Below are 27,970 nucleotides of genomic sequence, written 5' to 3' on the forward strand. Positions count from 1 at the left end.
GGCTCGTTAGCATAACACTGGAGATGATGATAAGGATGATAAGGATGATGACTCTACCTAGGCATCTCCGCGTGGTAATGGCTGTAGCTCCTTTCATCTAAAGGGGTGCTTTCAAATGCATTACTTTGCCTGACTGTGAGTTTGGGGACGAGTTTGGGGACTTTCCAGGGCTGCATGTGGGGGTTTAGTTGGGTCTGGGGGCTGCACCATGAGACTCCACTAAAGTAAAGCGGTGGGGTAGACGTGAATTGAGAGGCTGCCTCAGAGCTGGTGAGGCAAATCCCACAAGGGGCACCCTGGAGCTCTCCCCAAATTTCCATGCCTGCCTGTCTGCCCCCCACCCCAAGATCAGACCTTAATCCGCAACACCACCCACAGATCCAGGAGCCTGAGTGTTGAGCAGAGGCAGCGCGAACCCCGAAGTCCAGATGGTCAAGTGCCTGCCTGGCACAGCCTGCCAAGCGCGGCCATGGGCAGGAAGCCGCGGCCCCCTCCCTGGCAGCCCGTGACGCTCCTGCTGGGGTGGCCTCAGCTCTCCTGCACCGTTTTCACCCTGAGAGGCAGCATGAGGACAATGACCTGGACGGGGTGATGGGGGCCTTGAAGGCAGCGGGGCCAGGCAGAGGACAGGGGAGACCCGGGCCTCAGCCCTGCCCACCAGGTGTCTCCTGCCAGAAGCCACCTTTCCCTGAGGCCTGTCCTCTCCTTATGGGGACTCACCTGGCACCTGTAAGGGAGAAAGAAGCTGAGGCCAGGACCCCAGCACCGCAGCGGGGCGGGTGTGAACTGAGAGATGAGCAGCTGAGCAGGGTGCGGGGGGAGCGGGAGGAGCCAGGCCCGGCTCGAAAGGCCCCGAGAGCCCCAGCGGCTTTGTCCCGGTTCCTTTTTCCCCTCTTCTCTCACCATCATCGTTATTATTGCTGTTATTCTTACCATTACTGTTTTCTACCAAGACTCCGAATTGGAGGTTGTGTGGCCCGGGGCTGTGATTTGGAAATGTCCACTTTTGCCCAAAGCTGGGGATCGGCTCCCTGGAACTCCCCACCCCTCAACAGGGCTGTGCGCGGTGATTGCATCCCTGAGTGGGGTGGGGCGGAGGGTCGCCCATGAGCTGGAAACCCTTCTGCTGGCAGCCGGGTGCCCTGAGGCCAGGCGGACTGGAGCCAGCTGGGCATGGTCACGAGAGTCCTGGTGAGACATCTCGCCCATTGCTGAGTGTGTCTGTTCCAATTACACATTCCAGCGCTGGGGGGAAAAATCACAGGATGGGCTTGGGGACTCACCGGACCCGCTACGAGATGGACCTGGACTAAACCCGTTGACCACCTGACCACCACGAACCTCTACTCCGTCTGGCAGACCATGGTGATGTTGTGGGTCTCTTGAAATTAGTGTCGCTTCAGAGCCAGCGTCCAGTAAAACTGGCAAAGTCTGGTTATTTCCTTTTCCCCATGCACAGTCAGTCACCCTGGCGTAAGGCTGTAAGTCCCCTGGGGAAGGCTGGAGGAAGGGTGAACAGTACACGTTTTTAGCTGCGTAGCAGGCTCCCCTTGCCCCAAGGGAACCCGATTGTCCGCTTATTTAGGAAGTTGACCAGCCCGTTGTCAAACATAGCTATGATTTAAAATTAAACTATGTATACTTAGAATTAAAGAAATCGTGTTAAACACAAAGGCAGTAAACGTGCACAATGCATCGCTTCTTTATTATTTTGCTGCGTGCTACCATTGTCTGGCTCCGGAGATCATTCCCCTCCGCGTGGTAGAAATAAGTTCCACACGCGCTGGCCCCGTGTATCTCTTTGCAACTCTGAGTTAGGTGACGTTGCGTTGATGACGTGAAACGGGCCGTAGGGGGAGTATTTACACCCTGGAAGCTGGCAAGGGCTGCGAATCGGGACTCCATTCATCGTGTTCTTGGTTGCGTAGACTTGAGAAGGGGATGAAGCAGAAGGGACCCAGATTAAACTCACAGCGCGTCGCATGGCAGCCATCGCGTTACGATGAGCACAAAGAGCTCAGGCGGCGGTCTTCCGGTGTTCTCCGACTTGGCCGAGAAGCCGCCCGCGTCAGGGATGGAGCGAATGTGCCGTTGCCGTTTTTTTTTGCGTTCGTTTTACTCTTGAACGTAAACGACAATGGCGGTCGACAGTCACATCCCACATCGGGTTTGATGGCAGCCAATTTACTGAGGAAAGAATTAGCGGATTGGGATGCGACTTTGTGTGTTGGAATGGTGGTTGAAATGCAGCCATAGTGCTGCCTGTAGTTACGAGAGAGGCATCCCGTAGGAATCCATTCGTACAATGAATTTTATGATAAAGGGTGACATACATTGTACTATTATTTGTGGGTTGTGCACTATACATAATTTATATCAGTAAAATTCACATGCCTTCCCCTGGCCCCAACTGCTGGTCAGCAACCATCTGGGACCCTCTGGATGTCAGGGAGGGAGACAGATGCAGCAGAGGAGACAGACAGAGGCTGGGAGGTTCGAGGCCAGGTGGGAAAGTAGAAGGGCAGTTGGTCATCTGGGTCGAATGCCTCGGATAGGTCACCAAGAGGAAGGAGAGAAAGGACCTCTGGATTTTGCAACAGCGTGGCTCAGATGGCACAGTGGAGATGGTGGCCGAAGAAATGGAGGCGTGGGCGGGTCAGGGAGGGTGACTGGGGTGAGCTTCATGTCACGGCATACGCGTGTGCTCGGGGACGGAGAGTGAGAAGGGGACGAGGCCGAGGCAATGCCTTTAAGCAGGGAGGGTGTGCCCGGGGAGGGCCGGGGCCCCGCATGCGTCCGTCCTGGGCAGGCATGGGTGTGCGTGCAGAGGCGGCCGGGCCGGCAGATGAAGCGGAGAGAAGGCGGAGGTTGCCGTGCTGAGCGAGGAAGGGGAGCAGGCGAGGGAGGTTTCCAGAGAGAGGAAACTGTGTGGAATGGCTTTCTAGAACCACGAAGGAGAAAAGAGCCCTGGTGAAGGGGAGGGAAAACGGGAGGGAGAGAGGGCTGGCGGGAAGCGGGCAGAGAGGGCTCAGCCTCCAGTGGTTGCAGGTCCCAGTGGAACTGGAAGCTTGGTGGGGCGGGCGTGTCAGACGGAGTGAGCCGGCAGGCCGGGGTGGCACCCGAGTGCGCTGCTGGCAGGGGAGTTTGCAGCAGGCGCAGTTCTTAGTAATGACAAAGTCTGCGGTTGGCCCCCGGGAGAGGGTGGCTGAGGCGGCGTGGAGGACAGGATCGCCGGAACAGAGCAGGTCAAGAGACCGAGGGGGCAGGGTTCTGGCGTGTCACCCGTGGGGCCATTGAAATAAGAAATGGTGATCACAGTGCTGGAGACAGTGGCGTGAGCTGACATCCTCCAGGCACGAGGACAGAGTGATCACGACGTGGAGGTGACAGGGAGGAGCAAGGAGGACCCCTGCCAACCTCCAGGCCGGCGGTGGGAGGGAGCGAGGGAGAAACAGCCACCACTGCGAGGGCCGAGGGGAGACCATGTCTGCGGCAAGGAGCAGGCGTCTGTCAGAGCACAAAGGCCGAGGACATCCCCGGATGCGGCTGTGGCCACCATGCGGTGAGGCTTACGAGAGTGACTGGGAGGCAGGGAGGATGGGAGCCGGGGTCAGATTAGACGATGAGAGTCTGGGAGACTTGAGTTTCTATGGCAACCAATTAAACAGTGGTGGAGGTCATGGAAGATGAGAAGATTCCTGAAGGCATAATGGCTCGTGGGGATGATGAGGCCACGAGTGTGGGGTGAGGGAGGTGGGTCTGGCCGGCAGCCTGCAAGGATCTGGGGCCCCTCCCCCCGCAGCCTCATCTGTAAAGTGAGAGGAGTAATCACTGCCTTGTGGGGCTGTGGTGGCATCGGAGAGCCAGGCACAGAACTGGGACTGTGGTGACTATGACCATCGTCCCCGTCGTCAATGGAGGCAGTCATTTGACATGGACTGAGTGACCACGGCGGGGATTAGGGAGGGGTGTCCGGTGTCTTCAGAGGGTTTACTATTTGGGTGGGTTCTTAGGAGTCCAGGAAAGGATGGAGGTAGGAGCAAATATCCAAGGACCTCGCCGGCCCTGCCATCTGTGCAGTCAGGTGGGCATTTGTCAGTGGACATGATCTTAGGTGGTGATCTCAAGGCTGGTGGCTCTGCCCTGGTGGACGGTGGTGGAGAGGGAGAAACATCGGCATGTGGCTGCCTTGTCGGACTTCCTCTCTGGGCGGTGAGCTCCACGTGGCCCGGGGCCTCAAGGAACACTGGGGCTTAGCTCAGCGGAGGGAGAAACACAGTTCCTGTTTGCCCAGGGAATGAAGGAGGACAAGATGCACTGACGGAGGTTCTGCTGGCTTAGCTCTGGGTGCCCGTAGCCTGAGTTTGCGCCGCCTCCCCTATGGTCCAGGAAGGCCGGCCCCTGTGTACTGCGGCTGGGAGCAGCTGGTGGTGTGAGCAGCGTGGAATCCCAGAGGATGGCACCTGGCAGACTGAGGACTTCTTGACCCCCTTTTCTGGAGCCCAGGGCTCTGGGGTATCAGGTGCATGTGATGCACGGGGTGGTTGGGGAGCAGATGCACTGGGTACCAGTCAAACCCCGAGTACAGATGGGCCTGAGTTGCCCTGCAGAGTAGGGGAAACTGAATCCATTCCCTTATTTAACAAGGGTTTATGAGCACTGACTATGTGCCAGGTACTGGTGGAGGTGCTGGGGATACAGCAGCGAGCAAAATAGATAAAACTCCCTGCCCTCATGGAGCTGACCTAGCGGGGGAGGGGGGCAATAAAGAACAGCATGATTGAGAACCAGAGCAGAGTGCCAGGGGTGGGGAGAGTGGGCAGAAGGCAGGGCCAGGTGCAGCATTAGATGGAGGGATGGAGTCGGCGCTCGCTGAGGTGACGTTTAAGCCAAGCCCTGGTAAAGTAAAGGAGGGAGCCTTGTGGACATCGAGGGGAAGAGCATTCTATGAGGAAGCAAGAGCCAGTGCAAAGGCCCTGAGGCAGGGCAGCCTGGCCGCTTCGTGGAAAAGTGGGAAGATCGGTGCGGTGGGAGCAGAGTGGCCAAGGGGGAGGATAGTGCGGAGGAGGAGGTGCAGGAGGCGGTGGGGGAAGATCAGGAAGCGCCTTGTGTGCCATCGTGGGGACTTTGCTGAGTTTGGGGGAGCCACTGCTTTTGAACGAAAAGGCACAATACACTCTGACTTCTGTGTGCTGCGTGCAAACAGACTGGAAGGGGCTCGTTGCACCGGTGAGGAGGCTGCCCGGCGATCCCAGGGGGTAGGGATGGCAGTGGAGGTGGTGAGATGTGGTTGACCAGGTGGATTTCTTGTTGATTAGAGATTTTAGAAGCCTCGGAGCGGGAAGCCTTGGGGCAGGATCGGGGTGTCCAGAGGTTTGCTCTCTCTGCAATCTGGAGCTTGGGGGCACCGTTGGAACGGAGGGTTAGACATTGTGGCTCAGCCACATCCCCAGCTCCCCTTGGTCTGCCTTATGTCTTGGTTTGCCGAAAGGGTTCTGCCACTAAAACACAGCTCAACAGCCTTGTTCTGCTCCAGCCCCATCATGTTACAGGTGGGGAGACTGAGGCCAGGGTGGGTCACACAGGGGTCAGTGGAGAGCTGGGGTAGAGTCCGGGTTGCCTGGTGCCCAGCGAGGCTGATCTCCTGGCCAATGACACACCCCCTGAGGCTCCCCAACCCAGCTGTTGTGGGGTGCTGTTTGCATGGCCTGGCTGCCCCAGCCACTACCCCACCGCAGTCTCCCTCCGGAGACCTGGACACTTTCCCCCTTTCTTTTCTCTGTCAGCGATGTGCCCAAGGGCGCTAAGACGTTTGAGGTCTCTGGGAGCTCTGGGGTGGAGATCTCCATGGCCTATGACCCAGCACGGGTGACAGAGCCCACAGGCAAGGCCCGCTGGCCCCTGAGCGTCGATGTGGATGTGATCGTATCTGTGGACACAGCCAGTAAGGACTTAAATGACATCAAGGTAAGACGCCCCTCCCCATAGTGAGGGGCTGCATCTCCCCACCCCCATCCCAGGTAAGAGCCCCCCCAAAGCATACCTCCATCCACATCTCATCCCACCCAACCAAATTCCACAAAGCTTTTGACACCTGCATCCACACGACACATTCTGATACAACCCCAAACACACAAGGCCACCCCAATGCGTAACAGCATACACACACACACACACACAAATGTAAGCCAATGAATTCTCCCATGAAAACACGGGCTGCCTACTCACCCCTCAGATTCACAAACACCCCCACATTAATCCTGTGCTCAACCCAGCACGGGCCCCAGACAAGCGCCCCGCTCTCACACAGACAGGACTCCGTAGCACCGCCATGCTCACACGTGCGTGCAGACATTCCTGGATGTGCATGTGTCTCCCATACCTAGGGAATAAGGATGACACCGTCCTCACTCGCCCCCAGCCACCCACCACACACACGGTGACCCACTGATTGGACAGGGACAAAGCAGGGACCGTGCAGCCTTTGCGAGCAGAGGTCCTGGAGCCCGCCATGGGCCCAAACCCTACGTCCTCTGCCTACTAGCTACGAGCCTGCAGGCAAGGCCCTCGGTGGCCTCTTTACGGATGGACCCTGTCCATTGGGGCCACCCCGGGGCTGTGGAGGTGGCCTGGGCAGGGTACTTGGCATGGGTTCAGGACCATGGGGAAAAGCGCCTGACCACGGGGTGTTTTGTGGGGTTGGGGGGTCATTGTTCCCACTCTACAGGTGAAGAAACCTAGGCCTGGAGAGGTTGAGTGACTTGTCTAAGTGCCGACGGTTCCCTTTCTCTCTGTCTTTCTCCCCTTCATCCCCATGGATTCCTGAGGGGCCAGCTGCTCCCTCTGGGAACTGCCCGTACCCCGTCCAGCCCTCCTTGCTCTTCAGCCCAGCCCTAGGGGCCAGGGAGGTGTCCACAACCTCTCTAGCTGGAGAAAGCGCTTGGAATCCAAGCCGGGAGCCTGGGAGACGTGGACCCTCGGCATCAGGGAAAACCTGGGAGTCCTCATGCCGGCCCTGCCTCTAAACAGGGCTGTTGGGAGGTGTGGGTGAGCGCCACATCCCTGGCCACTGCCACCTCTGAAGAGGCGGCTGTGCTGGCTTAGGGCTGACCGTGTCTCCACAGGTGAAGGTCTCCTACTTCGGGCAGCACGAGGACGGTGCCCTGGGCCACAGCATGCTCTATCTCACTGGCGTTGGTACGTACCGCCCGTCTGGTTCTCCGCACATCCCCTCACTCCTCCGTGTTGGCTGTCGAGGGTTTTAGGGCAGCGCCGAGTACCAGCCCACGGCCAGCTTCCTCCGCCATCAAGGGGTGTGGCTCCTTCAGAGGCCTTCTGTCCACTCTAGAACGCAGGGATGAAGACCTAGCAATATTCAGGGCCACAGGAATCTAGAAACTGCAACGTCCATGTGTCAACAGCTACACGACAGGCCTCCTTCAACTGGCATCTCATCTATCACACCCAGTGGAGCGTCAAGATTCAGCACCAAACCTTGGACAGCCACACGCCCCTTCAGCCCGAGCCCTCGGCAGCTGGCTCTGAGAACTGTGGAGCCAGCACCCAGGGCCTCGGGCCTAGTTCCCAACATCCAGAGTCAGGGCCACCAAGAGTCACAATTCAGCACATGTAGATGAGCAAGAAATTCAAGACCTGAAGGCTTGGGTCCCTCCAATGCCCAGAACCACACAGGACCGCCACAAGGGCTTCCTGGTTCTCGCGGGTTTGGGGAGAGGGCAAAGCTTCACCCCACCTGAATGTTATGGGTGTGATGATGGGACCGGCCGAGCCCCTGAGGCCTCTTTCTGTCGCTTTTCAGATGTCTCCCTCGACGCTGACACAGGCCGTAAGGGCAACGTGGCAAGGGGCCAAGGCGACAAGGTGAGACTGTCCTGGCTGCCCCACGACGGCGGGGTCAACGGGCAAACCCGGGGATGGTCCCGGGGTGGGGTGGACCCTCCCTCCAGAAGGGTGATGAATTCCTAGGGTCTGTGGTATTCGACAGTGCGGGGAACCCATCTGGGGACTGCCAAATTGGCACAAGCGGGTATTAACTTACACTGCGTGATGGACGCGCTGTGTGACTCCCGAAAAATAGCTCACCCTCTCTGGGCCTCTCTTGTGCCACCTCAGAAATGGGACTGGTTCTTTTGCTTGGTGCCTATTCTATTTCCTGGGCTTTATTTGGAACCTCGAATATGGTAGGTGCTTCATAAAAGGTTGTTGAGTGACCGAATGAAGGCAAGGGGAAGACATGGCTTCTGGTGGAGGAGGCTGCGTAGAGAGTCCCATGTAGACCCTGAGGAGTGAGGAGGAGGATGGGGTGGGCTCAAGGCATCACCCGCACAGGAAGTATCTGGACGCCATCCGAGGAGGGTAGAAGATGTGGTGTACAGGGAAAGAGCCCGGAGAGGAAGCCTGGGCCACAAGGCTTTGGGGACGAGACGCAGGGGCAGGGGAGCCGTGGGTGGCTGTGCAGGTTGTTCACTGCCAAGGTCGCTTGGGCCAGGTGGTGAGTGGGGCCTGCAATGCAGATCACGGCTTGGGCTCTGGCTCAGGGCAGCCTGGTACGGTGCCCTAGACCTGAGTTTGAGTCCCGTCTCTGTGACTTGGGGCGCGGTTCCCAGAGCCTCTTTTCCCCCTTCTGTGAAATGAGAAAGTGGCTCCCGGGTCCGGTGGGGATGAAGCGGAGCCACAACCCTAGCCATCATTCCCGCCTCAGCCCGAACCTCCTTGCAGGGCCTGCATGACCGTGGGTGGATGGGTCCCAGGGCAGTGCTGGGATGAGGAGGGTCTCCCAGGATTCTCCGGTCCCAGCAAGGTCAGGGCGAGGCAGCCTCTGTCTCCCAGGCAGGGCCCAAGCTCAGCAGGCCGGCGAAGGCTGTTTCTCCCTCCTCCTCCTGTGTGGCGGCTGGGCGGGGGCAGCTGTGTACGGTCATTCACTGCACAAGGATGGAGTGGCTTCGGGATTAGAGACCTGGAGCTCAGTCCCCGGATCTATGAGCCCTCTTTAAATCTTTAAGAAAACCTAGGATACAGAAGTCTTCAAGCTAACAAAGCAGCCAGACTTAGCTACATCTGGAACCCCTTCCAGAACCCCCTGGATTCCCCTGACCCCGAGGTCTTTTGTTTTGCCTCAGAAAAGCTGGCGCTGGGGCCCTGAGGGCTATGGGGCCATCCTGCTGGTGAACTGTGACCGGGATAGTCTCAGATCTAGCGGCCTCGACCTCGCCAACAGCCAGCTGACGTCCCTGGATGGTGAGTGACAGGAGGGGCCTGTGGCGTTGTCCAGGGTGGTGGTGTGGGGTGGCGAAGCACTGCCCGATGCTGGGTGCCGCTCTCTTCAGACCTGAAGGACATGTCCCCGATGGTGCTGACCTGCGATGGCCCCGACAAGCTCTTTGACAACCACACGCTGGTCTTGAAAGTGTCATATTCAGATTCCAAAAGAGTGGGGGTCTTCTGTGCTCGGGGTGAGTGGCCTGGTGGGGCCTCTTCCCACCCTGCTCTGTCCTCTGCTTCCCACACTCTTTCGTTCTTCTCTTGTCCACATCTCTCCCTTCCTTCCGTCACCTTTCGTGACTCTCACCACAGCCACACCGTCGGGACACAACGTGTCACCCAAGGAGTTTCGATAGCTAGACCCCTTTTACAGACGGAAAACCGAGGCTCAGATGCATGCATTCCCTGTCATAAGCTCACACGACCATTTGGGGGCGGAGCAGGCACTCAAACCTGGGTCTGCCCAGCGCCAAAGCCCCTCGTCTTTCCACTGCCCCCCTCTCCTGCCCACTTCCCCCCTTTGATCACTGGACGCCTGACAAGCACCGTCCAGGCAGGGCGAGGTCCGGGGGCGGGGGGAGCTGGCGAAGCTGAGGCCCAGGCCCGCCCTCGGAACTGCCGTGCCGGAGATTTAATTAACCCAAGTCTGCGGCTTGAGAAAATGCCAGTCCTCACCCCTGAGGTGCTCTGCTCATTTTCGTCCATGGCGAGAGGCCTGTCCTGGCCCTTCCTTCTTCCTCTTCGCCGTCCTCTGTTCAGACTGACTCAGAACCTGTCGTTCTGGCTAAATCGACCTGGCAGGAACCAGAATGTTCCTTCGGGTGCATCGACGGTGGGCGTGAGAGGCAGAAGCCTGGCTCGAAAACCCCCGTGGTACCAGGACAGGAGAAAAGCCTCAGTGAGGGGGGCGCCGATGACCGGCCCCTCAGCGGACAAGAGCGTGCCGGGGGGGACGTTCCCCAGGGGAGGACGCAAGGGGGCAGGGCGCAACCACTACATTTTTTTTTAGCCAATTTTACTACTTGATTTTTTAAAAAAAATTTTTTTGCATACCCTAAATTTAACTATTTTAAAGTGAACGATTCGGTGGAATTTAGTACAGTCTCAATGGTGTGTAGCCGCCACCTTCGTCTGCTTCCAAGATATTCTCATCCCTCCCCCCCCCCCCAGCCCCTGACAGCTACTGACCCACTTTCCAGGTCTATGGATTTGCTTATTCTGGGCATTTCATATACATGGGATCGTATACTACGTGGCCTTTGGTGTCTGGCTTCTTTCACTCAGCACAGAGCTTTCATCAGTTGATGGATATCTGGGTTGTTTTCACCTTTTTTTGCCGGATGTTTTTACCCCCTTGTCTGGCTTAAAGCTTAACCTGACCTCGTGAAAGGCAGAGTATTAGCCCATCGTACAGATGGGGAGCTGAGGCTGAGAGAGGGTGAGTCACTCGGCTAAGGTCACCCAGCTTGTGCGCGGCAGAGCTGGAGAGGGGCCTCAGCAGACCTAACACAAAGGCGGCCCTGCGCCTGGCCTCCTCGCCGCCCGCCCCACACCTCTGCCCCAGCACTGGCCGCCCGGGGCTGACTCTGGTTCCCCTAGGTGGGAATTCCCTCTCAGACTACAAGCAGGTGCTGGGGCCTCAGCATCAGTCCTACAAAGTGGAGCGGCAGCCAGGGGAGCGGAAGATCAGCTTCTACGTGGAGGGGCTCACCTTCCCTGACGCTGATTTCTTGGGGCTGGTCTCCCTCAGCGTCAGCCTGGTGGACACGGAGGTATGTATGGCGTTGGGGGCTGGGTCAGGGGCTGAAGCACTTGGGGACCATTTTGGAGGCTCCAGCTTGGGCATGCTGGGGGTTGTGGTGGTGGGGGGGTCCTGAGGCCCGATGGGGCTCCCTGCAGGGCCCACTGAGTCCTCATTTCCCCACCAGACACTGCCTGAGGTGCCCCTCTTCACAGACACTGTGGCCTTTCGCATGGCCCCCTGGATCATGACCCCCAACACTCAGCCCCCCCTGGAGCTGTATGTCTGCAGGTGAGGCCTCACTCCTGCAGCTCTCCCACCATCCCTGGACTCTTAGAGATAGGAAGAGAACGCTGTTTCGGGGCTGGCCCCTCATTCGGATGGGATGGACTCATTGAAGGCACTCAGGGGCACAAGCTAGGAACAGGACAGCAGCAGGTGGGTTCGGGCCTGTCAGCCCCACCTGCCTTAAGCAGCTCAGGCCCTGGCGAAGGTCACCGCCTTACCCTCCAGTGCCCCTGCCCCTATCCTATTCCGCCTGCAGCCCCAGAATATTTTGGGTTTAGTCTAGGCTGTGGGACCAGGCCCTGTTCAGGCTGCTGGTGGCTGCAGGAGACTGAGCCTCGCTCTGATGTGGGTGTGCTTCTGGGCCTGCAGAGAACACGGGAACCCAGCCTCCAGGATGCGCTGGGAGCCCTGGCCCATCCCAGGTCCCTGGTCCTTCTGCCATCTCTCAGAATCCTTGTCAGGTTCCTGGGTGGCTGAGCGGGCCTTGATTGGCAAGGCCACTCCAGGCCCCTGCATCAGAGGTCGGACGAGTGGAAAGGGCCACAGTTGACTTGGAACATATGCCATAAAGCCAAGAAAGGTGTGGCCAAACAGGTTTGCTCTGCTTACCTGGGTCCAGGTGTATATAGATACTCAGAGAAAACCCCACCCTGGCTCCTTTGTTTAGGTCAATTGTGTGGAACGGGAGTTGATGGGCTACCTGCCCCCTCACTGCCACCTTAACTAGTTAGATCCAGTCCCAAGGTCACTTGCTCCATGGCCGCCCCTGTTGCCTTCAGTACCCTACCTCCAGGTTCTGTAGCCCTGAGCTTGCCCCCCTCACCTTGCACCTACCACCTGATGTAATCTGGAGACATTATCCATCTCCACCATTAGTCCCTGAGCCTCTCTAGGGCAGGCACTGTTTTGAACCCCTGCATCCGGGGGCCACAGAGGGCCTAATACAGACTCGATCAAGGCCGCTCCATCTATCCCCTGCCTCCCCACCCTAAGGCCAAGGCCACAGTCAGAGGGTGTTATTACGCTCCCCCATCCTTGTGTTTTGCAGTGTAATAGACCCTCATGGCTCAAACAAGAAATTTCTGGAGGACATGTCTGACCTGGCATTGAGAGCCAACTGCAAGTTGATCATCTGCCCTTTGACTGAAAATCAAGGCGACCGCTGGATCCAGGTGGGCTCAGGAGCAGATCCTGGAAGAGAGTGGGGGTGGCCCGGGAGGCCCGAGCCCCGCCCTTCACCTGGCTTTGGGGAGGGGAGCCTGCTCAGGTTCCTCATGGCCTCAGTTTCCCGTGAGGAAGCCAGGCCTCCTGGTGCCAGGACTCAGGGTGGGGGGCATAAGGGTGGGGGGCATAAAGCTGCCTGCGTCCTCTGTCTCTCCCGCTTCCTACCAAACGCCCTAGTGCCAGACAGTCCTCTCCTTGCCGAGGTCCTGAAAAGCCTTCCCTCCGCCGCTCGCTGCCCCCAGCCCCCCACACCCCCCCCCCCCGCCCAGGGGGCGCATCCTGTTTTGGAAAACCATTCTGAGGTCACTGTGGTCTCTTCCTCTCTCCTCCCAGGATGAGATGGAGTTTGGCTACGTGGAGGCCCCTCACAAATCCTTCCCAGTGGTCTTCGACTCCCCCCGAGACAGAGGCCTGAAGGATTTCACCAAGAAGATCCTGGTATGTAGCAAAGGACGGAATGGGGAACCCTGAGGCGGCTCCTCCTATAGGACCCTCTCATCAGTTTTGCCTGATCCTGGTTCTTTAGGGGACCAAAGGACACAGGCAGTGGGCTCTGGCAAATAGGGAGGGAATGAGAGGGTTGGACAAATATGCAAATGACATGCAAATTACCCCTGTTTTGGGAGGGGCTGGCCAGCGAAATCCTCCTTGGGGTCCCTTCTCCCCTAAGGGGATGCCAACAGAGTGGTCAGCCCTGGGGAAACCAAACTGCTTCTCGGGTGGGGGGAATGCGCTCTTAGTGAGCCCTCAAGGCTCTTGCTTTTATGAACTAGGGTTGGGAGGGGGCTCTCTTCAGGTAACAAAGATTTTCCGAACACCTACTATGTGCAGCCTCCTACATGCAAGAGCAGCTCTAGCAACTGTGTGCTGAGTTCCAGCCACTCCCCCAGTTTTGCAAGGTTACTCATTTAATCCACAGAGGAGGACACCCAAAGTCCCTCTTTACTGAGGCTCAGAGAGGTTAAGTAACTGGCCCAGGGCCACACAGCTAGTTAGTGGTGGCACCAAGGTATAAAACTGGAGAGGCTGCCTCCATATCCTCTGTGCCTAACTGCTAGGCTAAACTAGGCTGGTCCCAAAGCTCACGGTCAATGTGGTCAATGCTTGTGTACTGCTCCCCACACCCCACTCACATTCTGGGTAACCTCAGTGTCCAGGTGGGGGCTGTGATGGGAAATTCAGGAGCTTAAGGACACAGAGCAGGGACATTCACCCCAGCCTGGCGGGACCGGGGATAAGACCCAGCAGAGGGGAAGTCCTGCAGGGTGAGTCTGTGGCCAGGGCATTTTTCACTGATTTCTCCTCTCGTCTTTATCATTTCTTTCCTTCTACTTTCTTTGGGTTTAATTAGCCGTTTTTTTTCCTAGCTGGAAAAGGAAGCTTTCTCTTCCTAACATATATGTTTAAAGCTCTGGCAATTCCCTAGAATCAGCCCTGCGCAGGTTTTAACGGGCTGTATTTTCATTACCCTTCACTTTAAAACATTGTCTAATTTCCATTGCGATTACTTCTGCGACCCATGGGTTCTTTAGAAGTGTGTCGCCTCATTTCCAAACGTTTGGGGGTTTACTAGTTATTGTTCTGTTATTGGCTCAAACTTTCATTGCACCATGCTCAGAGAACAGGGTAGGAGGTGATCTGTGAAAAGTGAGTAGGGGTTGTTTTACCGGAAGCAGGAGTCCCCCAACACATACTTCCCCATACTCCCTACCCTAAGAGCTGTCTGTTCTTGTTCTGACACCTCCTTCTTGGTGGTTGTGGGGGGTGTCTTGCTTGTCCTCCCCCAGGGTCCTGACTTTGGATATGTAACCCGGGAAATCCCATTCGCGGGCGCCTCCGGCCTTGACTCCTTCGGCAACCTGGACGTCAGCCCGCCGGTCACCGTGGGCGGCAAGGCGTACCCCCTGGGCCGCATCCTCATCGGCAGCAGCTTCCCCAGGTGAGAGGTCAGGGCCTGGGCGTGACAGAGTGCTTGGGGCGCCAACTGGAGCATCCGGCCTCACACCCCCTCCCCTTGAACACAATTCTCCAGTCTGAAAAGAGGTCTTAACTTCCTGCATGGATTCCTAAAATCAAAGACTCAGAGACTTGGAACCTTTGATTCGAAAGGTCACGGAATCTCAGGAGAAAACTAGTGCCCGCGGTCTATTGGCCTGCCTACTATTTTATGAGCTTTGTTACCAACATTAACTACAGATGTGCAATCTGGTGCAGAGAAGGAGATGGACTGCTGACCTCTCCCGGTAGGAGGTCAAAGCAGCCACTGTCCTGGTGATAGCTCGAAGGGCCCTAGGTCACCACAGGCTGCAGGTGAGTGAGTGGCTGGTCAGGATACCAAGGCAGAAGGGCCTGGGGCCTCTAGACAGTCACTCTGTGATGGAGAGGGACCTGAGAGGAAGGGGCACAGACTTTGGAATATGATGGACTTGGGTTCGAGTCCGGGCTTTGTCACTTACTTGTCAAATGATTTGGGGTTTATAACCTAACTGGAGCTTACCGCAGTGCCTGGCACATAGTTAAGTGCTTCATTAATTCATTTAAAACTATTTATTGCATGCCTACTATGTGCCAAACACTACTAAAGGTGCTGAGGATATATCAGTGGACAAAAAAGTTACATGATTAAATGGACAAATTATTTGGCATGCTATACTTCAGTTTCCTCATCTGTAAACTGGGCTTATTAAAAACCCCTGTCCTTGCTATATAACCAGCCTTCCCAGGGATAAAAGGTTCACGTCAAGTATGGTTTACCTGCCCTCCCCACCCCAGTGGATCTGCTTTGAAGCAGGTTGGAACTCATTAGTGAAAGTTATTGATGACCCACGTGCCACGAACGTAATGCTTCGCCCAGGTTTCCTCATTTAATTTTTGCAATGCTTTCATGGAGCGGAAAGGATTGTTACCCCATTTTACAGATGAGGAAGTTGAGGCGAATACACTCATGTGTTCATTCATTTAACAATTCAATAAATATTTATTGAGACTTTGCACATGACAGGTCAGGAGCCCAGTGCTTGGGATCAAAGGAATGTTCTGGGAGCTCCCAGGCTCACAGCAAGCACCCCAGGTGGGAAGGTGTGGGGTGTCCCGCGCAGCTGTGCCCCATTGGCCATTGGCCATTGTATTGAAAACTGGGAACAAAGCCCTTGGTGAACAGGCGGGCCCTGAGGCTCAGGGGCCTGGGCCCACACAGCGAGTTACCAGTATAGTAAAAACCCAGGACTCCTCCATGGGCTCCGAACTAAAATTTAACACCCAGGCTGCTGTCCCTTGTTCCTGTTTTGGCCTCTGACCTCGGCAGTGAACAAAACAGACAATCTACATACCTTCTAGCAGGAAGGAACAGACAATTAGCAAACATAATCAGTAAGTGAACAATCTAGCATGTTAGATAAGGAAAGCCTTGGTGAGATGTTGACATTTAAACAAAGCCCCAAAGGAAACGAAGGGGTTAAAGAGAGGTGGCAGTTTGGGAGGAGAATGGGCCGGGGAGTGGGAACAGCCGGGGCAAAGGCCCTGAGGCGGGAGTGTGCTGGGGACTGCAGAGGAACAGCAAGGAGGCCTGGGGGGCCGGAGCAGGGGGAGCAAGGGGGACACAGTGAGCGAGCGGACGGAGCCCAGGCCATGACCTGGACCTGGGATTTGTGCGTATATCCTACGGTTATCATGAGGATTGAACAAGATACTTAGCATGAGGAGCCACAGGCAGGCACAGAGAAGGTACACTCAACAAACGCCCCGTCCATTCTCTGCTCTTTTGGGTTCTCCGTGCTCTGCTCCCCCCTTTTAAAACAATCTTTGAGCAATTCTGCCTCCTGGTGGTGACGTTGGGTAACGCAGAGACCTGGTCTGATGCCTCCCAAGGCTGGAGTGGTTGGTCCACGCCCCTGCCTCCAGGCAGAGGGCTGCAGAGTGTCCCTGGGAGGGACTCCGCCTCTTCCTCAGCCTTAAATGTTTCTGATTCCTGCCAATTTTTTTCTTATGAACAATTTCTGAAGTCTAACTTTTCTCTATCAACTCACTATTTTCTAAGAAGACTTTAAAAACTGCCAGCACTGTATTAAAATAACAGAAGTAAAAGAAAATATTTTCGATGATCCCGTCTCAAAAAATCAAAGCAGTGTTGTTATGTGTCACTGCTTGTCGGGTCTTCCCTCTGGTCTTTGTCTGTGACATATTTGAGTTGTACGGACCATGGACTTTCACATAGTGTTCAAAAGCGTTAATATCCTTCACAAATATATTTTGAACATCTATCATGTAAGGGCTACTAAGATTACAGCAGTGGGTACAGGAAAGAGACTCCCAGCCCTCCTGGGGCTTCTATTTGAGTGAAATGCCAGCCAATAAACAGGGCACAGTCAGGAAAGGCATCAGCAGTGCCCAGGGCTGGCAACGAGAGGGCAGCGTCACCACAGGGCCACCAGGGCATTGCCGCTCACCGTCAAACTGGGCCGCCTCCCCGTGGCCATCCTCTTTCTTCTCTTGGAACAGTTTGAGGCAGACGCTGGGGCTAGCCAGGAGCAGCCGGAAGCCCTGGCACAGAGGGAGGGAGAATGGCTCAGGGCGCAGGTGCCCCCTAAGTGCAGGCAGCCCCAAACTCGGGAGGGGCCCGAGTCCAGAGGCCAGACCACGAGCGGGACTCGCCTCTCCCCCCACTTTCCCCCCCACCAGGCACAAAGAGCTCTCAGCAGTCCCCCAATCCTCCAAGCTGGTTTATGCCTCCAGGCCTCTGACCACGACCTTGTCCCTGCCTGGAGTCTCCTCCCCACTATGTCCACCAGGAAACCCAGCCTCCCCTCCCAGGCTGCTTGCTCCCTGAGGGCTGTGCCCTCCCTAGCCACCTCTGCAAGGTGGTGGAGCCCAGTGGTTAACATGCTGGCCCAGAGCCCACTGTCTGGGTTTGCATATCAAGTGTGCCAAATAGTGACCACATACTGCAGAGAGAAATAAAGCTGCGAAGGGAGTCGAAGGATTGTTGCAATTTTCAAAGGCCTCATAGAGAAAGATGGTGACATTTGAATTAAGCTTGAAAAAAGCGAGGGAGTAAGCCATGGGGATAGTGGGAGTGGGCGACAATTCCTGGCAGCAGGAACAGCATGTGCGAAGGCCCTGAGGCAGGAATGTACCTGTCAAGGGACAGCAGGAGGCCAGCGTAGCTGGAACTGGGCAGAGGAAGAGGAGAGTGGCAGAAGGAGGGTCACCAGGATTGGTGGGTCCATTCAGGTCGTCGTGAGGACTTAGACAGTGAGATGAGAGTGATGTGAGGGTTTCGTCTGAAAGAGGACGTGCTCTGACATTTAAAAGCCTCCCCCTGGCTAGACTGTGGAGGAGAAAGGGAGAAAGCAGGGAGACTGGGGAAAGGGGCAGGCCACAGGATTATTTAGGTATTCAGGTGAGGGAGCTGTCACAGGCCAGGTGGTGGCAGAGGAGGAGCCGGAGAAGGGCTGGACTGCGTTCTGCTTAGGGCTGGGGAGTTCATCCATACGTCCTTAAACTGGGCAAGCAAGAATTACGTGATCCCTTTTGGTATAGGAAAAAAATCTCTGTACAGATAGTATGTCTGTCTGTGTTTGCACATGGTTATGCGTGCCAGGGAAAGGTGGAAAGTGCCTAACGCACAATATATTGTTCTGGCTTTGGACAAGTCGCCCCCTTGAACTTTCTAGGCCTCAGCTGCCTCATCTGTGAAATGGGGGCATAGTCCTTGCCTGGGCCCGCGTCGGAGTCCCTGCAGACACAAGCAGCTCTGGTTCATGTCTCCTCCCACAGCTCTGGGACACCAGTTTTCATGCTCCTGTTCCCTGTTCTAGGCCACCTCTCTCCCTCGCCACCCCCTGCCCTGCCTCCCCGCTCTCTGCTAATAAAGAATGGCTTGAAAATGCCCAGACCTCATTTCGGAAACTTCTAGGGATCAGACAGTGGTCCCCAAGTGACTGGGACAGTGGTTCTCTTGAACACGAATCAGCTGAGATGCTCGTCTATACGCAGGTTCCATATCCTCAGATGTGCCGCGTCCTCAGAGACTCCAAGGCGTGGGCCCTGAATCTGACCCCCACACCCACAGGTCAGCACGAGCTGATGCCCGCTCTCTCCCTCTCTCAGGTCAAGTGGGCGTCGAATGGCCAAGGTGGTGCGCGACTTCCTGAAGGCCCAGCAGGTGCAGGCGCCTGTGGAGCTGTACTCCGACTGGCTCTCTGTGGGCCACGTGGATGAGTTCCTGAGCTTTGTGCCTACCTCCGACCAAAAGGTGCGTCCCCTCTCCTCCTGCCGGAGCCACCTCTGGCCCTGCCTGAGCTGATGAGATGAAATGAGACAAAGCCACTTGGAGCCAGAACAACACCTGTGTCCATAGAGAGCTCAGAGTCAGTGTGTTAATCAGTGAGGGCTTCCTGGAGGAGGTCAGAACCCAGGTCAGGAGGGCGTTATGTGTGCTCACTACTCATACACTCATCCTCACACTTACTGAGTGTTTGTTCTGATCCGAACCTCTCGGCCAAGACCCAGAAATGACACTGATAATAATCGATAACATTTACTGAGCATCTACTATGTGTACATGTTTTAATTCCTTTAATCCCCATGACGTGGGTACTATCATCATCACCCTCATTTTACAGATGAGGAAACTGAGGCTCAGAAGGGCAATTAACTGGTAGGGTAAGATCCAAACTCAGACAGTGGGCTCTGGGCCAGCATGTTAACCACTGGGCTCCACCACCTTGCAGAGGTGGCCCTCAGGGAGCAAGCAGCCTGGGAGGGGAGGCTGGGTTTCCTGGTGGACAAAGTGGGAAGGGGCCTCCAGGCAGGGACAAGGTCGTGGTCAAAGGCCTGGAGGCATAAACCAGCTTGGAGGATTGGGGGACTGCTGAGAGCTCTTTGTGCCTGGTGGGGGGAAAGTGGGGGGAGAGGCGAGTCCCGCTCATGGTCTGGCCTCTGGACTCAGGCCCCTCCCGAGTTTGGGGCTGCCTGCACTTAGGGGACACCTGCGCCCTGAGCCATTCTCCCTCCCTCTGTGCCAGGGCTTCCGGCTGCTCCTGGCTAGCCCCAGCGTCTGCCTTAAACTGTTCCAAGAGAAGAAAGAGGATGGCCACGGGGAGGCGGCCCAGTTTGACGGTGAGCGGCAATGCCCTGGTGGCCCTGTGGTGACGCTGCCCTCTCGTTGCCAGCCCTGGGCACTGCCGATGCCTTTCCTGGCTGTGCCCTGATTACCAGCCCTTTGTCTGTAGATCTCTGAGATCAGAGCCGGAAACACTCATTCTCCCGACTCCCTCCCATGGGAGCCAAAGATGAGGGCTCTCTCTTCCTTGGGCCAGGGAAGGGAAGCCTGGAGACCCACAGATTGCCCCAGGCACATGCAAGGGGTGACCTCCTCCATACAAAGGGTGGTTCTTGGCCACACCTCAGGAGAGGAAAGAAACAGGAAGCAGTGATCACACCTGCCTGTCAGTCAGTCTGTGCTGGGCACCTTCGCATTCTTGCCCCTTTGCTCTCCCACAAAGGAGGAAAGTGAGATTCAGAGAGAAGTGGCTGGCCCAGGGCTACGCCACAGGGGGCAGCAGGGCTGCGGGGCTGAAGGAGGCAGGGGCGAGAAGCCGGGGGGATGGTCAAGGTCTCTGTGGACCCTCTTCTGGGAATTGACAGACCCTGCAAGGGCCCGGGTGGCCTCCTTGGACACGCCCCCTTCCCCACCCCAGACCTCAGTGCCCTCACCTGAGGAATGGAGCATTGGAAAGGAGGTGGAGTAGCCTGTGGCCCCGAAAGACCCAGGTTCAAGTTTTGGTCTTGCCACCTGCTGGTTGTGAGATGCTGGGTGTGTTCTGAACCTCTCAGGGACACGGTTTCCTCTTCTCTAAATTGGGGGTGATAATTAACCCTACTAAGCATTGCTTTAAAGGTTAATAATAAATTCAGTAGTGGGCCCAGAGCATGGTGGGTGTTCGATAATGGTAGCTGTACCGTGATTATTAGGCCCTGAGCCCAGGAGTTCCTTCCCAAGGAGCCTTTAATCCATTTCCAGGATTTCCCAGCAGCCAAAGCCTAGTCCCAACAGCGTTTCCAGTCTCTGGCTTTCTCCATCCTGGCTTTAGTCCCTGGCACTGCGGTGGGAGGAAAATCATGGTCCGGATCATGCAGCCCCAGGCCCAAGGTGACCCTGGGCAGTACTCCCTGGGCCTCTGTACTGTCTGTCCTTTCTCTTTCAGGGTTAGAACACCAGGTGAAGAGAAGCATTAATGAAATGCTAGAGGACAGAAGCCTCCGGAGCGACAGTCTTCATGTACAGGTGAGGGGCCTGCCTGCTGCTTGCTCTTGGGGGTCCTCTACCCTCCGGAGAGAACTGCTGGGGTCGGAGTGTGGTGCGGGGTTCAGCCATGGGCCTCCGGCTGTCCTGGAGGCTGCTGACACCTGTTCCCAAGCCCCTGCCCCTGGGAACCCACAGTCTGATGGAAGAGACTTGGCCTTGCCAGTCTAATGAGGGAGATCTTGCCCTGCTCTGGGGAAATGATGGGTTTCTGGAAAACAAAACCATATTCTGAGAAGTTTGGTGAGATGAGGAGAGGTGTGGTAGAGAAATGGGGCCCCGTGGGGATGAAGGCTGGGGAGGGGGCAATCAAGGAGATCAGAGCGGGGTCTCAGGACGGGGCCGGCTAATGTTGGCGCATGTCTGGTGGCGAATGCCTGATGCAGGGCCTGGGCAGAGTCTGCGCTCAGTAAGCCCGTGGAGGGTCCCCGCTTCTCCCCAGCTGAGCTGGCACTGTCTTCTAAATGGATGAGATGGCCTGGAGCAAAAGCAGCTGTGGCTGGGACAGTGCGGTGTAGTGGCAAGGACTCTGGAGCCAGAAACTGCCAGTCCAGACTCCAGCTCTGCTACTTCCTAGCTCTGAGCCCTTGGGCAGGTCACTTGAGCCCATCTGGGGCTAGCAGTGGCACAAAGATCAAAGGAACTAAGGGCAAAGAGGGGCCTGCTCAGTGCCCAGCACGCAGTAGGTGTTTGGAAAGCATTAGATCCTCACTTGCTCCTTGACACCCCCAGAAATGCATCGACTGGAACCGGGAGGTGCTGAAGCGGGAGCTGGGCCTGACCGAGCGGGACATCGTGGACATCCCCCAGCTCTTCTTCCTGAGGGGAGCCTACGCGGAAGCCTTCTTCCCTGATATGGTGAGAGCGTGGATGGAGGACGGGTCATTTCCTGTCTCTGGGGCCTGGCGGGGTCCTGGTGGGGGTGGTCAGTTGGGCTCCAGAGCACCTGGCCAGTGTCCATGTGGCCAGATATAGAACATCTCCATCCCTGGTTCTCAACCGGGGCAACATCTCCACCCAGGGCGTTTTGGGGTGCCACACTGAGGGGGTGCTCCTGGCATCCAGTGGGCAGAGGTCAGGGATGCTGCCAACCATCGCAGGCCCACAGGCAGCTCCCACATGCAGGGTCATTTTTTTTCCCAAGTGGAAAAAGGAAGTGTGGTTTGGTTCCAAATATTTTGGGCTTCCGTTTCTGGGCCTCAGCTGTCTGCTCTGCTCCCCAGGGGGGCTCCCGAGTGGGTCAGGCGGTGGCAGCCTCTCTGGCTGTTATTAACTTGGGCACCTGACAAGCCGATGAGCAGACTGTGAACTCACTGGTGTGGCCCCTGGGAGGCGTGTGAGTGATGCCGTCAGCTCAGTCCTGACTGTAGTGCCCATTAACCACCTGGGAAAGGACGCCGGGGTGTCGGCCGCTGTGAGGGGTGGTCCCTCAGGATGGGAGACCGTCCCTCTTCAGCCTGATGCCTTTAACTAGAATCCTCGTCATTGGACAAACCGAGGGTTGGAGAGAATGCTAGGGTCCACGCGCTGAGGTATGGGGGTCCTAGGAGAGACTCTAAGGCAGGGCGTCTCCGCCTTGGCTCCGCTGGTACTTGCGGCTGGATACTTTCTTTATTGTAAGGGGCCGCCTTGGGCATCAGGGATGGTGCAGCATCCCTGTCCCCTGCCCACTAGATGACAATAGAGCTCCTCGGCTAACAACCAAAAATGCCCTGGGGGCGAGATCGCCCTTGGGTGAGAAACACTGTTCTAAGGCAGTGCCATTGGAACTTTGTGGGACGATAGAAATGTTCTGAATCTGTGCAATATGGCACGGGAGCTGCTGAGCCACATGTGGCTACTGAGCCCTTGAAATGTGGCCTGTGTGGCTCAGGAACAAAATTTTTACTTTTATTTAATTTTAATTTCAATAGTCACGTGTGGCTAGTGGCTACTGTATTAGACAATGAAGCTCTAAGGGGCAACCTGGCTCTGGCTGAGGGTTGGGAGGAAGACCTGGGCTGGAGTCCATGACCTTGGCCATGCCACCTTGGTCTGTGGCCTTGCTCAAACTTGAGGGAAGCCCCCTCCACAACACATACCCCTCTGTGGGAGTCTCTCAGCCCTGGTCCCAGCCTTGGTAAAAGATGTCCTCACTAGAAGGGCATTGGGGAATGCTCGATTAACCCCCTCATTTGTCATATGGGGAAACTGAGGCCCTCGGAGGAGAGTGATGGACTTGCCTGAGGTCTTCCCGTGAGCAGGGGGCTGGCCTCAGTGTCCTGAGTCCTCATACAGGAGGAAGCCCACCTGGGCTAGCTCTGGTCCTGAATCTGGAACCTGGCTCCTCTCCCTGACCTTCATCCCTCTACGTACTCCACTCCCCCGACCCCAGCATGTTCTGGCCCATTTGTGGACACCCAGGTAGCTCAGGGCCAAGGCCATGGGACTGACCCCATGGCACTCTCCAGCTTCATTTTGGTCCCAGTCTGGATAGCCCTGCAGGGCAGACTGAGGGCGGGGTATCAGGGCATGGAGAACGTAAGGGCATAGAGTCCAGGGCAGCCCACCCCACATCCAGATGGCCCAGCACCGCCCTTCAGATAGCAGGTCCAGAGTGTCCCTTTTGAATACAAAGGACAGCTTTCTGGCCATCAGTCTTGGGCTAAGATTTCCTCTTAGAAACCTCCATACCTTCTACCCTTTCCCAGTGTTAGGTCCCCCAGCCAGGGAAGCAGAGGTGCTACCAGAGATAAACCAGATGCGCCCCACCCCGAGGGCTCCCAGGCCACTGCCCCAACTCCTCAAACCCCCCAGGGAGCCACAGTGCTTCATTCTAGCAGAGGATAAAGAGCCCAGGTTTTGGTGTGAGTCAGACCCAAACCAGATTTTAATCTCCCCCTTCTCTGCCCGTGTGTCCAAGCCGCAGCCTCAGAGGGGGGCTATGAGGTTTAGTGGGGCTGTATCTGGCACACAGAAGATGCTCAATCGTGGTAACAATTATCAGGGCTTCCGGGGACAGCTGAGCAAGTTGCGCACTGCATGAGTGCGCCGCACCTACGAGGACACTCACATCACAGACTTGTAGATGTGTGCATTTGTGGTACAGGTTTCCGACAGGCGATGCTAAAATCTCATCCTAAACAAGTGGTTATGACCATTTTCTGATAGATAGGAGAAAGGGTTGGAGGAGGAAGGGGTGACTTTAATTCGAATAAAGTTACCGCGTATGTTACCAGCGGCCCTGCTTGTGATTAATCCTGTCTTTCAACCATGAATCTATTTCCTCTATGCTTCCGTAGATCTTCATCCTTGAGTGAGCCCCAGCCCTGGTGGCCCAGTGATGCAGGCAAGGATGAGACAGGCCCTGGGAACGGGTCTGCCAGAGCCAGAGTCTAGAAGGGGCCCCCATGCGCACGGTGTCCCCAGCCAGCCAGGCCTCCCTGTTGCCTTCTCTTTTCTACAGGTCAACATGGTGGTTTTAGGCAAGTACCTGGGCATCCCCAAGCCCTTCGGGCCCATCATCAACGGCCGGTGCTGCCTGGAGGAGAAGGTGCGGTCGCTGCTGGAGCCGCTGGGCCTCCACTGCGTCTTCATCAACGACTACTTGTCCTACCACAAGCTGCTCGGGGAGATCCACTGTGGCACCAACGTGCTCCGGAAGCCCTTCCCCTTCAAGTGGTGGCACGTGGTTCCTTGAGCTTACTCCCCGCCCGCCGTCTTCTCTGCCTGCCTGCCAAGGAACCACTGCCCGACTGAGAGTGGGGAAGCTCCTGCGGGCACCCACCCTCTTGGGAAGCCTTGGGCACATCCCCCTGAGCATCTGTGAACGTGCTAGCCACTGTGCGCACCGGGACACAGGGATGGCCACCGCGAGTCCTTGCCTCTGGCGCGGCCTGCCCCGCCCGAGGACGGCCCTCATTCCTCCCTCTCTTCTTCATCCGCACTCCCAGAGGTTCTGGAGATCGACGACCCTAGCACGTTCGAGGCTGGCGGTGCATGGCCTTGGCAGTGCCCCTCTTTAAACTTCTCCCCCCAGTTCTGACACCCCCTTTGGGTTTGCACCAGGAATGGGGGCCCAGGGGGCCTGGGCTCTGGTGTGAGGGCCCAGGATCTAGGCCACCTGTGGCTCTTGTAAGACAAGGCAGGGGGACCAGAGGCACCTTCTTTCCTCTACCAACTCTCTTCTCCTGCAGGGGACCCCAGGCTGTGACCTCCCCGTAAAATCAGCCATATTTACATAGGCAAATAAGGACAGGAAAGCCCGCTTCAGAGGGCCTACTTTAAAAAGAAAAAAAAAAAAAAGGCAACAAAAACCCTTTAATACTTGACTCTGTCCTTAGAAGGGTGCTTGTTACCTGTTTGAAAGGCCTGTAATTAAGAGCTTCCGGCTCAAAAATGCTGCAAGGCCAAAGTGAGGCTTGGGAGGGCACACAGAGCATGGCCTGGCAGGAGGGGAGGAGGCCAGGATGGCAGAGAAGGCCGAGGCAAGAGGACAAAGCCTGGGGCCCGGCTCCTGTGTCCTAGGGCTCCTGGGCTTCGGACTCTGGACTCTGGATGTGCAGGCGGCTAGCTGTTCCAGATGTAGCAGGGAGAGGAGGCCCAGAGGTTGGAAGAGGGTGCGGGGGCCATTAGGTTATCTCTGAAGGTGGGGTTTAATTTCCTTTAATAGTCTCTAATTATTCCCCTTCCTTCTGCAGGCAGTGGGAGGGGAGGCTCGCCTGGTTTCCCTCAGCAAGCTGGAGACCCTGTGTGTAGCTTGGGTTTCACCTGTGAGTAAACCCCAGTGGCAGCCCTGTGTCCCCTCCCATAGAAGGGAAGATGGAGCTGCCACAGGGGTTAATAGTCTGTCCCCAGGTGAGGTCACTGAGACCTGCACAATCAGGCGGGCTTGGCCTGTGAAGGGCAAGGGAAGGCCCGTGGCCCAGATAGGAGTGGCCCCTGGGGAGCTGGCCTGCTCCCCCCACTGTGTGTGGGGTCGTGTCAGGACCTCAGCCCCCGGGCCTTCATCTTCTGGGTTTTCAGTGACCCTTCATGAGTCCTAGATTGGCGTGAGACCTAGACTGAGCCAGCTGCTGTTAGACTCTTTTATCCTAAAACACTCAGTAATCAGAAGCTTACACGGAAACCCAACGCATCACACTGATACAAACAGAACGGCTCTGGTTTAAGGGGTTAGGGGCACCACCTCGACTTCCAGAAGGCTCTCTGGAATCCCATTTGCAAGCCCATGGTCTAACCTGCTCACTCTCCGATTATAATCGTGAGGACGCCTAGACTGAGCCAAGAGGAGAAGGAAGCTCTTCAGGGGCCCGGGGTGTGTGGCGGACCAGGCTGGACCAGGAAAAGGCTGGAGAGCGGAGGCGGCATTGCAGAGAGATGGGGGTGGGGAGCACGTCTTCCAGAGTGATGCTGTGTGACAAGTGCTGGAATTGCTCTTGGGGCTGTTGGGAGAGGCTGCTGTCCCCAGTGAGAATGTTCTGGGTGACTGGTCACCTCTTTTCTGATTAATAAAAATGTCGACATGCATTTCTTCAAGTGGCTGCCTCCCTAACTTGTTTTTACTGGGCCGTGGGGAGGAAGGAAAAAAATGAGGGGGCCTGGCTTCCCATGTCACCTCCTATGTGCCAGGTTCTTGGCTCGACTTCTGCTGGCCATGGGAAGCTCCCGTCCAGCTGGGAGAGGCCCCAGGGCCAGCCCTGGGCAGGCAGGCTGATTCGGCAGGTTGGCTGGCACATGCCCATTGCCCTGCTGAGATGGCTAGCGGGGAAGAGTGGGTCCTACCTCTTCATTTCTTCTCCCTTTCCTGGGCTATCTTATCTTCCCCATCTCTCAGAGGACAGGCAAGCTGGGCCCTATTGGCAGCAGTGGGAGAATCCCCAGCAGGATCGGTGCCCAGCGCCATAGGCTATTATGATTCCCTTTTATTCCTGCCTCTGAAGCCACTAGATTACCCGGCCTCAGTGGTCTCATTTCAGGGGTCTGAAAATATTGCCCCTCACATCCCATACACTTGCTGCTGTCTCAGACTGCAACCTTCGACATTCGCCCACTCGTTTATTCACTTTATTTTAGCTTTTGTTGTGGACAAAGAAGCAAAAAGTTTTTGCCATTAGTCATTGACACTTTAGTCTGAATGAACCACAGATCTCTTTCTAAAAGCTGATATTAACTGGGAAGAGGAGAAGAAGGCATGAGTCTACTGCCAATGGGAACTCAGGGCTCTCAGCAGGAGGCCAGTCCTGCCCCCAGCACAGTGGGCCAGTGTCCAGGGGAAGCCCCCACTTTCTGCATCTATGTCCCAACTGTGATACGAGCAAGTTAAGGAGACTGCCTGGGACTTCCTCTTGAGCTCTACCTCTTATCTAGAACTGAGTTAGATGCTAAGCCATTTTACAGCCCCAAAAATGAAGCTATCACTGGACCCGGCAGCCCAGCAGCTCTCCTTGAGAACATCCTTCCAAGAAACTGAGATATAGGAGTGCCTGTCTTAAAACCCTGCTGACATCCTTGAACTGTGCAGGTGCTTCAGCTGGGGACTCTGGGAAGAGGGTCCTGGTCCCTCTGTGCCTCAAATCGTCAGCACCGCCAGGGAGAAGGGAGGAGGCCTCTATTCAGCACCTTCTAAACCTCCCCAGGCAGGGCGTGTCCCTGCCATTATTTCTGCCAGGGCCGGTGGTTAGCCACATTTTCTACGGGTGAGGTAACCCAGGCCCTGAGAGAGGGGACATAAAACCCTTCAGACCACAGCCATGTATGGTGGTGTCTGGACCGAAACGTGAGATTCCTCTCCCCGGAACCCTTGCTCCTGCAGTTTCGGGTGCCCGAATGCCCCCTCTGGCCTCAGTTTCCCCACCTGAAAAGTGAGCCTTCCTACTCTGACAATCGAAGCTCCCCCTGGCAGGAGAGGGTTTTCACTCTCATCACTTACCCTTCCGGAGACTTTTGGGATTTACTAATAATAACAACAATAACAACGACATTCATAATAAAATAATGCCAAGCTCTGTACTACACCTCTTCCCACGTTGTCCCATTTAAGCTGCAGAACAACTGTTTATCAGATGTGAAAAATGAGGTACAGAGTAATTAAGTGACTTGCCCCAGGCCACCCGGCTGAGGCAGGGTTGAAATCCAGTCCTGCTGTTAAA

General features: G+C 56.3%; 1 protein-coding gene across 1 annotated transcript; it reads left to right on the top strand.

The window, feature by feature from the left end:
- The first annotated feature begins 3,679 nt into the window (after window positions 1-3,679).
- PADI1 (peptidyl arginine deiminase 1) lies at window positions 3,680-26,357 on the top strand. The gene is made up of 16 exons (XM_036227803.1): window positions 3,680-3,744; window positions 5,787-5,967; window positions 7,125-7,197; window positions 7,820-7,881; window positions 9,141-9,258; window positions 9,348-9,473; window positions 10,882-11,054; window positions 11,211-11,314; window positions 12,360-12,483; window positions 12,869-12,973; window positions 14,323-14,474; window positions 18,644-18,788; window positions 19,561-19,654; window positions 20,743-20,822; window positions 21,573-21,698; window positions 24,286-26,357. The coding sequence occupies exons 1-16, from the start codon at window positions 3,680-3,682 to the stop codon at window positions 24,517-24,519; spliced, it is 1,962 nt and encodes a 653-aa protein (XP_036083696.1). The 3' UTR covers window positions 24,520-26,357.
- Window positions 26,358-27,970: the final 1,613 nt, after the last annotated feature.

Source organism: Rousettus aegyptiacus, unplaced genomic scaffold, assembly GCF_014176215.1.
Source record: "Rousettus aegyptiacus isolate mRouAeg1 unplaced genomic scaffold, mRouAeg1.p scaffold_m13_p_1, whole genome shotgun sequence".
NCBI lineage: Eukaryota > Metazoa > Chordata > Mammalia > Chiroptera > Pteropodidae > Rousettus > Rousettus aegyptiacus.

What these genes read in the sequence shown, in the direction of transcription:
- PADI1 (XM_036227803.1), top strand. Translation starts at nt 3,680, where the DNA reads ATGGAAGATGAGAAGATTCCTGAAGGCATAATGGCTCGTGGGGATGAT. An exon ending in AGGACTTAAATGACATCAAG is followed by an intron (nt 5,968 to 7,124) that starts GTAAGACGCCCC and finishes GTGTCTCCACAG; the next exon opens with GTGAAGGTCTCCTACTTCGG. An exon ending in ATTTCACCAAGAAGATCCTG is followed by an intron (nt 12,974 to 14,322) that starts GTATGTAGCAAA and finishes GTCCTCCCCCAG; the next exon opens with GGTCCTGACTTTGGATATGT.